General features: G+C 38.8%; 2 protein-coding genes across 2 annotated transcripts in view; both read right to left on the bottom strand.

Moving 5' to 3' along the window:
* The window catches only part of map3k13 (mitogen-activated protein kinase kinase kinase 13), a 24,146-nt gene extending 19,299 nt beyond the window's left edge, over positions 1-4,847 (bottom strand). Inside the window, exon 1 of the mRNA XM_025063994.1 lies at positions 4,714-4,847. The gene's annotated coding sequence lies outside the window, so the exon portion shown is untranslated. The remainder of the gene's footprint in view (positions 1-4,713) is intronic.
* Positions 4,848-4,994: 147 nt separating this feature from the next.
* The window catches only part of trpm2 (transient receptor potential cation channel, subfamily M, member 2), a 15,849-nt gene continuing 9,186 nt past the window's right edge, over positions 4,995-11,657 (bottom strand). The window contains exons 21-34 of the mRNA XM_025063999.1: positions 11,551-11,657; positions 11,280-11,460; positions 11,000-11,181; positions 10,581-10,713; positions 10,273-10,360; positions 10,008-10,092; positions 9,769-9,914; positions 9,373-9,425; positions 8,979-9,011; positions 8,635-8,721; positions 8,480-8,558; positions 8,289-8,390; positions 7,921-8,037; positions 4,995-7,455 (exon numbers count right to left, since the gene is read on the bottom strand). The exon at positions 11,551-11,657 is cut by the window's right edge and continues 62 nt beyond it. Coding sequence (XP_024919767.1) covers positions 7,339-7,455; positions 7,921-8,037; positions 8,289-8,390; positions 8,480-8,558; positions 8,635-8,721; positions 8,979-9,011; positions 9,373-9,425; positions 9,769-9,914; positions 10,008-10,092; positions 10,273-10,360; positions 10,581-10,713; positions 11,000-11,181; positions 11,280-11,460; positions 11,551-11,657 — 1,510 coding nt within the window. The 3' untranslated portion in view covers positions 4,995-7,338. The remainder of the gene's footprint in view (positions 7,456-7,920; positions 8,038-8,288; positions 8,391-8,479; positions 8,559-8,634; positions 8,722-8,978; positions 9,012-9,372; positions 9,426-9,768; positions 9,915-10,007; positions 10,093-10,272; positions 10,361-10,580; positions 10,714-10,999; positions 11,182-11,279; positions 11,461-11,550) is intronic.

Here is an 11,657-nt window from a genome sequence, read left to right as displayed (position 1 = left end):
TGTTATTCAAACTCATTACTATTTCACCAGAAGCGGAACAGCAGCACTGACAGCTCCTGTGTCTCTTGCCATTAATAAGACAAAAGAAGCATCGCACACATAAGCCGACAGCGGTTTACTTTTTCAATCTGCCATCGCGTGCAGCAGGGGACGACCACACCGTCTCTCAGCTGTAACTACTGACAAACAAATACAACTTCCAGGGCTCAGTCCAGACCTTAACTCTGCATACACACAGCATTTAGAATGAGCAATGGTGCCACATAGTTGTCCAGTCATAGTTATCTCCCCCCTCAAGTTTCTTTTAACACCCAGGCACATTAGTGTACAGAGAAAGTGTATTGAGTGTAAAATAATTTTAAAAAGTGTTCTTTATTTGTCCCAATAATGGGGACCCACACAGGCTGCCACTAGAGGCACCATTAGAGCTCTATGGTTCTTCTGGGGCTCAAACCCAGGACCCTCTGTGTGTAAGGCAAAATTAACCAATTTAATTACATTTTTTTGTGAAAATCATTTTATTTAATTATTGGTGATATTACTGTCTCCGTTTGTCTATATGGGAGTCAGAGTGAGTCAGTGATTCAGAGTTGTTGAAAGTCTTTATGTTTGACCAGCCTTGTGTTCAACTAAACAGGCACAGGTCTCATACTTGTGAGTAAACTGAAATTAAAGGCTCATTATATAAATGTTTTTGTTTAGTGGTGTAAAACACTGCTCTATCACGCCACCTTGACTCCTACAGACCCAGCCCACACTCATCTGATTTGCACTGAGATACATATGACGAAAAAGCAAGTAAGACAAGTCGGAAAACACCTAAGCTGATAAGGATTGTTGATTTCATGCACAAGGAAAAAAAAAGAACCTGTTTGGCTGAGCTGGAGGACAGGTAGAGGCTGACTGGTTTATTTGAAGCAGGCATTGATGAGTGATTCCTCCACAACACCACAGCCACAGATTCATGCAGCTAATGCTTGTAAAATTAATATTCTGAGCCCACTAACAACACAGAACTGGACCAATCCAGGATGAGAGCAAATTACATAACAAAGGCCATTGAATCAGTATTCTGCCTCCATCCCCCCTTACCACAACAATATAGCTATCCTCAATACCTCTTCATCATTTCACAGTCAACAGCGGAACCAAACAGATGATGAGCAGCAGAGAAAGCTCAGCCATGTCATCCTCCATCCATGCACCTAGTAATCCCAGGCGTGATTTATGGGATTTCAAGCAAAGCTGTAAGCCGGAACACAGCGGCCGCTCTTAGATAACAGTAAATATTAGGAAGCATCTCCAGCTCGATCTGCTTCATAATATTTCACTGTAGAGGAGCACAGACATACGAGTAAACAAACATACGCCGAGGTGTCACCTTCACATATATTTCACCTCCTCCCTCGCCTTCTCCTCCATTTCCACTTGGAGATAAGGAGCCTGAACAGGGATGTACAGCCACCGTCTAATACTTGATACGAGGTCAAAGGTCAGATGCACATGTGAGGTCAGAGCAGTGTTAAGCTGAGAGGAGAATGTAAAGAACATAAACACATTCCATTAACTCAGAATGTGATTTTTTTTTTTCTTTCATTATCATCAACAGTCAGATTTTACTTGAACTGTTGGCCAATCATAACATTTTTTATAATTAATTTTAAATAGTGAAAAGTAACTATATTCAACAATATTATTATAAATGTATTGTTGTTATTTTAAATTATATATATATATATATATATATGTAAGTATATGGGGCAATTCCCCCAGATATGGACATCAGACTTATGAACAACCGCTGACTGATGTCCATAAATGTTCATAAAATGCCATATTGCGTTTGCAAGTTCGTATTTTGAACCGCGTGCATCACAGCCAACTACTATGAGCCACTCAACTTGCAAATAAAACTTTAAACCACATCCTACAGTATGATTAACTGTGTACCATCACTGTGCATAAAGAGTACATACATTTACGGATGTATGCATTAGCAGTTGGATACAAAACAAATACACTGGAGCGCCCACTGACTGAAACACACACACACATGCTCATTGTGTATGACCGGTGCATGTGCTGACCTTCTTGCTCCTCCACTCGTGTGTGATAATGTGCTCCCCATGTGGTGCTGCAGGCTGTGGTAATTATAGAAGCTCGGCCAGGAGACACACATCGCACATGATGAGTACACTGAAAAACGCTATGTGTAAATACAACGAAAACACAACAAATAGTATATAAATAGTATAAACATTTAAAATAAAACAAAACACGGGCCTTATACTAATTTTCCGTATTTTCCGTCTTCTGAACTTGTTTTTCTCTATTATTATTTGTCACATAGTGATAGTAAAATTGTGCAGGTAATTTGTTTTCCCATGGTATGTCTGCAGAAATATTTGTCTGTGCATCTTCTACAAATATGTTTTGGGTAGTGTTTGTAGATTTGTTTGTACTATAACCAGTTTATGGGGCATTTGGCAACTATTTTCAATTATTTTTGGCTTTAGCAATTTTTTTAAGCATATTAATATCTAAACACAGGCAGAATAAACAGATAAAAGAACAGGCCTTAACACTGTCTTAGTATCTGCAGTGTTTATCTATGGCCTCTTTAAAATGTGAATGTGAATATATGCAAATTTGTTTTTGCTATTGCTAGCTCATTTTAATCTAATTTTTGTTATAATTTGTACTGAAAAGGGAAAATGTTAATGATGTACAAGTGCTAGGATTTCTTTGAACAGAAGTGCACGTTGTTTTATTGAGAATCAAAGCCAGTATAGAGGGAGTTTCCTGACCTCTGACTCTCCGTGGCTCTCTAGTTAAATGAGTTAGTTCTGCTGCGACTTTGTCAGCAGCAAAGCTCAGGTTCAAAGCCAATACTCTCAGTGAATAAAAACTATGTCAGAGGGCTTAAAAAGGCCAAAGTGGGCCACATGTGTGGTTCCTCACGTTTGCTGCAGACCTGGTGTTGGGTGTTTTTTTTTTTTACCATGGATTAGAACACCACAGAGCTGCAGCCTTCAATGCAGTGTTTGGGTAAAACTACAGCACATTTGGCTGATTAGTGTTGAGCATGACCTGTGAGTGCACTAGAGAGACAGGCCGCAGCTACAAAAGACACTGAACCATTAGCGACACACATGGACACTTACTGGAAATGAAGCTCTCAACACAATGAAGCTGGAATACAATGCTGCTCTGACAGCTCACAGCATTCAACAAGCACACACACACGGACACACAAACACACGCACACACTGCTTTGCACCACAGACTGACTGCCACAGCATGTAGGGCAGATATAAAAAGGAACCCAACTATGAAACTGTTGTGACACAGAGTCCTTATGAACAACAGCGGCTGAAGGATTGTCTCTGCTTTGTGCCAGATGGACAATGCTGACACAGCACATACAGGGCAACATATCCCCAGCCCCATTTCTGACAGAGAACACTGACATCTATGGCGACTGAGAACCCAGTCTCATTTAAGAAAACAATTTGAAGTCTTAACATGTTGATGCTCATGCACTGTGGATGGATGGATGGATGGATGGATGGACAGACAAATCAGGCACAAATGTGTCGCTTGTATCTATTATCTATTATTATTTTCCTAAATCTAGCAATAATATAAATAAATATTGATGAAAATAAATATTAATCAAAATTGTAAACAAAACAAATATTATTTGCCCCACTATAGGTAAAAGTTAGCTATAACCAACAGAAAATGAAAAAAAAATAGATGGAAGGAAACAAACATTTAATCAACAAATGGCACAAAATATCAACTCAAAAATGTTAGAAAATGTAAAAATAAGCAAAAGTACATTGTACAACATGTTTATTGCACATGAAGATGAATGACTGTGAAGTATTCTGACTTTATCACAAACTCAAGCCTCAACTGTGTTCTGGTGCTGTTTTGGTATTCTGTGTTTGTAAACAAGGCACATGTATGTACTATACAATTTATAAAAAGTTACACTTGAATTTTTGCAAGAAAAAAACACATAATAAGTAATTTCACTATATCTTTGTTTCTACCTTAAAGAAGGTAGCAATCAAATAACAACACACCTCCCTCAAATATATTAATTCTTATATTCTGCTCTTCATGCAGTTATCAGCTAAGTCCCAGGTCAGGATTAAGGGACATCTCTAGGTGGCGCACCTATTCAAGCGTGTTTAAACGTCAACGCTGGCCCACAAACCAGACATTTAATACACCCGTCACAGAATACTAATAACATATTAAATCTTCAAAATGGACATCCAACGCAATCCTGCTTCTTAAGGACACGCATTTAAAAGCACTGACAAGTTAATTGTAAGAGTTAAATTCAAAACTAACAATTCCTCTCTAATGACTATGATGGAGTCTCCTGTGCTGCAGCCCGTAATTTACTGCTGCCTCGAAACACCAGTCTTTACTGTGGGTTTCAGACTGTTTTTTACATGGATGTCAACTCAGCTACATAAGACCAAGCAGCAGGTTCGTTGTGATGACGCGTGATGCGTTAATATGTTGACGTGAATTCATTCATGAACAGCGTAAACAGCTGATGGACACACGAATACTAACACACCGATGACTCGCAGCAGTCAGTAGAAAACCGACAAACTACCACAACAATCGTATGCGTTTTCCATGTGCCTACGTGGAAAAATGTCAGGATAAATGATTGAAAAGATTTACCGTCCAGCTTTAGAGGTCCCTCACAGATGTCCGGCCACTCGCTCTTTCTCTCCCTCTCTCGTTCTCTGTATTCACTATCTAGTCCAATGGTTCAGTCCAATACAGTGTCAGTGGTTTGGTCTTGTGAGAGGAATACGTCACTTCCGGATAGTATGGCCTGTCCCGTTCACCTGAAGGTTTTCAAAGATCGTCTATTCGTAAGATAATTTCTCATTCGAACACTGACGTACTACCTTACAATGACTACTGGCACTCGTGCTCGATTTTACATGACAAAAAAATGTTTTCAATAAACGACAATTTTCAATTTTTGTTAAAAAAATTAAATGCAATTTGAGCAACATTGGCTCGGAAAATTTTACAAAAATTCGTTATCTTTAAACGGTTTATTTACAATAATTCATATTATTATTTATTTATACATTACTGGGTTACATCCTACTATTATATCACCAGTGCTATGAGAATAATGGAAACTGAAACGGTAATTTCGCCTGGAAAATGTTAATTGTTGGTGCAAAACAAGCAAAAACTTCTGCAGTTTAACAATTACAAACCAACGGCTATGTCCTCTGTGATTGACGGTTTTCAGTAAGTGGTGTTTTGATAACGAACAATGTGATAGTTCTTCGTTTTCTAATTTACTCCCTGACGCTGTGGCTAAAAATAGCATGGTTTCATTTATTTTCAATGGCTTGGCGCCGACCGGGAATCACGAGACACATTATTACGATAATAAAGACATCATAAACACTTTCCTCTTTAGTAGTGTTTGAAAAAGTGTTCATTTCTTTTAACAAATCTACCTTTTGTTGATCGAAACGTAAACCTGATGACGTAGGAGTGTCATTTGTGCAGCGATTTACAGACTTTGTGCACCATCTCTGCAGCAGTTAAAGGAGTTAATGCAGCAGGGGAATGTACAGGGTGGGAAACCGATACTATGCTCCGTTCAGGCCATTTCTGTCACAACCAATAAGCGACCAGAGGCTGCGCCGAAACCTAGAGCTGAGCAGGTGCAAGAAAACATTTCTACAAACCTGCTGATCTGAGAGGGAAAGTCCAATGTGCACAGAAAAGACAGCCAACCCGAGGACACAAACCGAGGGTTAAATGTTTGTTTCACAAAGTTATGTGGCATGTAGTGCCATGCAACGATGAGACATCACAAAGGTGTTTTTGTTTCAAACATTTAGTTCATTGCTGTTAGGAGAAAGATTACATGTTTTACTGATTACTTTAGTCTGCATGTCCTCCCCGTGTGCATGTCCAATAAGAGGCAGGATGAGGTTAATCATTCACTCCTGATTGACCATAGGTGTAAATGTGCTTGACTTAAGCCAAAAACATCTACAATACCAACAACTCACGAGTGTAATTGTATGGGTTTTTATTTTATTTTGTACAGAACAATCCCATTTTGTCTCTTTAGGCTAGCTATACCCTCACACACAAAACGTTTCCTTTTAGAAACAAAAATAATTTGGATACTGATTTTGTTCTCCACATACATGAAAAACGACTTACGGACCCCAAAAAACATAGGAAACATATTTTCGTAGGCACAACATACAGTATTTGGTGATTGTTAGGTATACCAGAGATTTACCAGAGATTGTGATGATGAAAATAATTTATTTCATCACATTATCGCATTAAGAGAAAGTCCAAAGCTGAAGGGCACATAGTGAGTGTAAATATTGCTGAAAGTTTTAGTGCATTAGCACCACATAGTGGTCAAATAAGGTATATGAACGTGAATGAATCTTGTAAATTGCAGTGCAGAAACGCCGTTTTCTGTTAGCGTTAGCAGCGTCGTCAGAGATTAATCTAAACTCTATAGCATTCAGAGCTGACGTTAAGTGATGCTATTTAGACCAGAGACTTAGACTTGGTCAGTGCTGCCTGCAGCCATAGTTATAGATAGAGTGATCAAGTGAAATTTGTAGCTCTCAGTCTATGAACATGACTTACATTTAAATTAGGGATGTTCCATATTATTTGCCGATATGACGATATTGTCCAAACACATATTTTCCGATTCGGATACCAACCGATACCGATATAGGCCTGCTAATATTTATTTATTTATGTGTACAAACCACTATATGAGTATGAGATTAATTAAATGATAATGCAATGCTGCCATCTACTGACTTTCACTTCAATATACAGCAATATACAACACCATTTGGCCAAACCCAGGCATTGCGATATCGGGTTTTCATTACCGATAACAACTCTTACGTATATTACACAACCTGCTAATATCAGACTGATAATATCGGCCTGTGCGCACTGTGCACAAGTGCTCTGTGAAATTTTCTTTTAACTGTACATGTAAAATACAATACTACTGTTTAGGATCTAGAGGTATCAAACGGTGAAGTTGCATAATAATAGCTAAAGCTAAGTAATGACAGTAAAAAAAATCAATACGTAATATTTAAACAAGTATCACAGTGTATGAATGCCATATACTGACATTTTTGTGGTGGGAAGAAATTGGCAGCAGCATACATTATGGCTTGACCTCTGCTCTTGGTGCAAAGGAATGATCACATTGGACAGGCAAGAGTATGGATGAGGAGGCACAGTTACAGCTACATAGAGCAGCATGAAAGATTAAAACTTCCTGTTGTGCAGCTCTGCCACACGCCTCAGAGAGTCTTTTTGGTTTGAGCCAAGTCTCGCTTTGCTGCTTACTTCCTGCCACAGAAGAGAGCCACGGCTGCTCATAGCCTGAAAAAAACAACAACAAACAAACAAAGAAGAAAATCAATTACAATTAACATTATTTGCAGAAATGCAACAAAACAAAATTATTAATAAAAAAAATTATTAAATTATTTTCGTACAAACCCTTAAGATAAATGTGCTCAATCATCAGGCATGGGATTAAATAATATTGTTATTAATCTTTAACACATATTGTACTTCCTGTCACAATAAAAATATTACAATATTAGTAGCGTAGGTTAAACAGACAGATTAATATATTTATAAATGCATATACTCTTATATTTAAATATAATTATAAGTATAACTGTATATATTTAAAATATTATATATTTATATCCATGTATTTACAAATATATGGTATATATACAGTATATATACAGTATGTGTGTGTGTGTGTACAAATATATATGTGTACATATGTATGGATGTCATGTCTTAAAGCATTAATAAAAACATTGTTCATACCATTTTATTGATGTCCACCATCCCCTGGCTCGTTGTGTCCAGGTGAATGTTCAGAATGGTGGCTTCCACCCAGGCGTTATCTGTGTTTCTGCAGTCGTCCACATAGCCCTCAAACACCTGGAACACAGACAACCAGAGTAACAATCACTGTTAAAACCTTAAAATGTACTGACCCTATGCATTAGAGCAAAGACAACCAAAGAATACATACTAGGCTGTTTGATTTAAATGCATACATTTAGTTGTGTCATTAAAACTGCCTGACATACCTGTCCTTAATTACTACACAGTACTCCTGAGGTGTTTCCTCAGAACTTGACCCAATAGAGCGGCTCTAGAAAAGAAACCAATGAGTCAGAAATACTCACCTTTGTTCCATCTGTTATTTTGGCATCAAGTTTTTCATACAGGGTCTTTCCGATAGTTTTTTTAAGTGTCGGTGGCAGATGGTCAGCAGACTCAACAGGTCCCTGAGAATTTAACCAGGAAATATCAATGTTAACTTCTTTAGAAAGTATAAATGAGAAAATAGCAGCTGAAGGGAACGGGCAGAATTCACCCCCGGTAAAGACAAGATTCCTTGGCTCTCATCCCAAACTACTAGATACTCCAATACTGATTTCTCACTGTCTCGCCACCTTAAACAAATCACATTTAAGGTATTAGCTTGTTCATGTGAAGTAGAAAGGCTGTGAGTCCGATGACATGACCTACCGAGTAACAACAAGGTCCAAAATTATGTTCTGCCCCAGTTTACTGAGGGAACCCCGTCCTCTGATACCAGTCCGTCCTCCTGGGTTTCTGACAACAGAGTAGATTCACATCAAACATCAAAACATACATGTAACATGACTGTGAGTGTGTATAGCAGTGGTTCCCAAAGTGGGGGGCAGGGGTGTGTGGAGTCATTGGTGAGGGAAAAAATAGTTTACTAGCAGTAGTTGTGAATGCCATGACATGTGGAAGGGGAATGTGACAGTACTCCTGTCCAAAGGGGGGCACTGCAGAAAAAAAGGTTTAGGAACCAGTGCCCTGTATCATCACATCATGTCATGTACCTGTAATGATCCAAGTCTTCAGTTTCTGATCTGCTGTAGCAAAGAAGAGAAGAGGCAAAATGGCAAGATGTAGGTGAGATAATGAGGTCAGAGGTCAGAAATGCTGTTACGTCTTACTTGCACCGTTATTCAAATAAAGAATTGATGTACTGTAACAGCTTTGTTTAACCAACAACTAAACAGAATTTTTTTTAAAAGGTCAACAGGTTGTTTAAATAACTGACCACAAACACAGATCTGAACACCAATATTATCTCTCTGGACGCCACTGTGTCTTTAGAACAACACTAAACACAAACATTGAACTCCACATGCAATATGAACAAAACAGTACAGGGTAGGACAACTCCACATGCAATATGAACAAAACAGCACTAATGAGCTGAGGTCCTACCCATCCACGCTGTCTTCAGGAGAACAAGTTGGTAAGTATGAGCTGAAGCTGACCTAAAATAGGACAACAATACAAGTCAGAGCCTAGAAACCCTAATCTTGAATGCTGGTGATTTAATAGTAGAAATCAGAGTTTTAATTCTAAAATGGTTTATGTTGTTACAAAAATCCAAACCAAGTCAGAAATATTCTTAAAAAAGAACTCAGTTTGCATTTGCACCAAATGCTGTTTCCTATTGGGATACAGTATGAGGTCAGAAATGTCCTGTAATGCTTTGTGGTGTGCAAAAACACAGAGTCAGACTGAGGAGAAAACGTTCCTGTGAATTACTTATTAAAAATCGAATAATAAAAGGTGATTTTTCTGAGTTTTCTTTCTGAAAAAAATGTGACTTACCTCCCACGGCACTTTCTCCTCAGGCACAGGGAATCGTGTGAGTTTGCTGTTTGGATAGTGGAGCTGACGAGCCAAGACATGGAACCCACTCTCATTCTCCGACAAATTCTTCAGAGTGTCAGCGCTCTCATCTGTTGTAATGGAAGCTGTAGGAAGAATTAACGTCAGCAGGGGTTTGATGAGAAGCTATCACTACACACTAACTATCAAAATGAGCCCACTGTGGAAAAAGTTCTGACTCAAGGTTTGCAGGTCTTTCGCGATGAGTCCCTGTGTTTTCAGACTGTCCATGATGCACATCAGGGCTCTGGTGGCCTGGCCCACCTGATGAAACCAAATAAAAGTGGGTCAAACACTTTTGATGACTGCTCATTTCTGACAGTTTCCAAAAAAAAGAAGAAAAATAAATTAACACATGAGCAAGGCTCATCCCTTCCACAGTGCAATGTGGAATGGAGCAGACACAGGTGCCATGGTGGCGATAAGAAAAAATGAGGTCACAACCTGCTCCTCAAGTCGAGCCAGTCTTATCACTGTGCTGGAGGAGCTCGGATCTTCTTCCCTCTCCAGCAGATCGTTGATGGAGGAAACCCTCAGGAGGAAGACAAGCAGAGAGAGCCATTGGTTAACATGTTACTTTAACCCTGTCAAAGTTTAGTTTAAAGTTTAGTCCGAGAACTTTAGAAACAAAGTCTTTAAATACAAAGCCATTAATAATAAATGTAATCTGCAAATAATTACAAATTAATAACAAAATATTACAAAATAATCCATAATGCGCTATACATCTTCTAAATCTTCTGGGATTTTACTTCTGGGCCGTGTCCACAATGCGTCTCTCCATGCTTTGGCTTTGCTCCTGCTTTGTGGACATCAGGTATTTGTCCTTCATCACTGACTCCCAAGACAACAGTTCCTGTTCCTCTCCTTGAGAAAGCTCATTTTCTAAAAACACAGAGGAGGGAGGGAAGGGTTGTTTTAAGAATAAAATATTATAAAATTATAAAAATCTTTTAATTGACATTAGTCCTTCATTTCCAACTGTCCTTGCACATTATAAATGTGTTATAAATGTCATTAGGATGTTTTTCCATTGTTTAAAGATTGTTATAAATGTCATTAGGATGTTTTTCTATTGTTTACAGATAATAAAACAACTGACTAGAAGTGAAACTTTTTTTAACAAATTCAAATACCACCAACGGGGAGCAAACTAAAGTTGAAGACTTACTGAACTCCCTATACCTGACAGGTGGCCTGCACAGCACTATGTTCCTGATGAAGAGATAAAGATGACTGAGCAGGATGAAGGGAGGAGGGGCCGCCGGGCGGCTGTGGTACTCTTTGATCAGCTCGTATCTTTGAAACTTCCATATCCTGTCGGTGTTGTCCTGCACTTCCTGGAATGTGAAGCTAAAGAAATGAAGAAAGAAAGAAAGTGTAGAAACACAGGATGGAGATCTGGAAGCAGCGTGTCGTCTTCGTCTGACAAAAAGATGATGAGAACTCACTTGAAGATGGCTATGAGCAGGTTGAGCAGCAGTATGTTGGCAAAGAGCAAGTAAACACAGAGCATGATGATGGTGAGCCACTCAGGGAAGGCTGGTGTTTGACTTTCATTTAGCACAGGACACTTAGGCTTCAGGGGGTCACTGCCATTGATGGTGCAGGAGTTTATGTCAAAATCAGTTTCTGCAGAGGACACAGGGAGTTGTTCTCTCGAGCTTTCACATCAGGTTGTAATCCAAATAAGTGAAAATAAAATAAAATGTATTGGCTTACTATCAATATATTTTGGGAAATCTCCAAATATGATGAGGTAAGGTTCGTAAACCGCCCCTCGCAGAATCCAGCCCAGCCGGTTGTCGTTGTGGATCAAAATTCCTTGT

This window comes from Cynoglossus semilaevis, chromosome 16 (genome assembly GCF_000523025.1).
Source record: "Cynoglossus semilaevis isolate Cse_v1.0 chromosome 16, Cse_v1.0, whole genome shotgun sequence".
NCBI classification, from domain to species: Eukaryota; Metazoa; Chordata; class Actinopteri; order Pleuronectiformes; family Cynoglossidae; genus Cynoglossus; species Cynoglossus semilaevis.
This window is presented reverse-complemented; position numbering and strand designations above follow the sequence as displayed.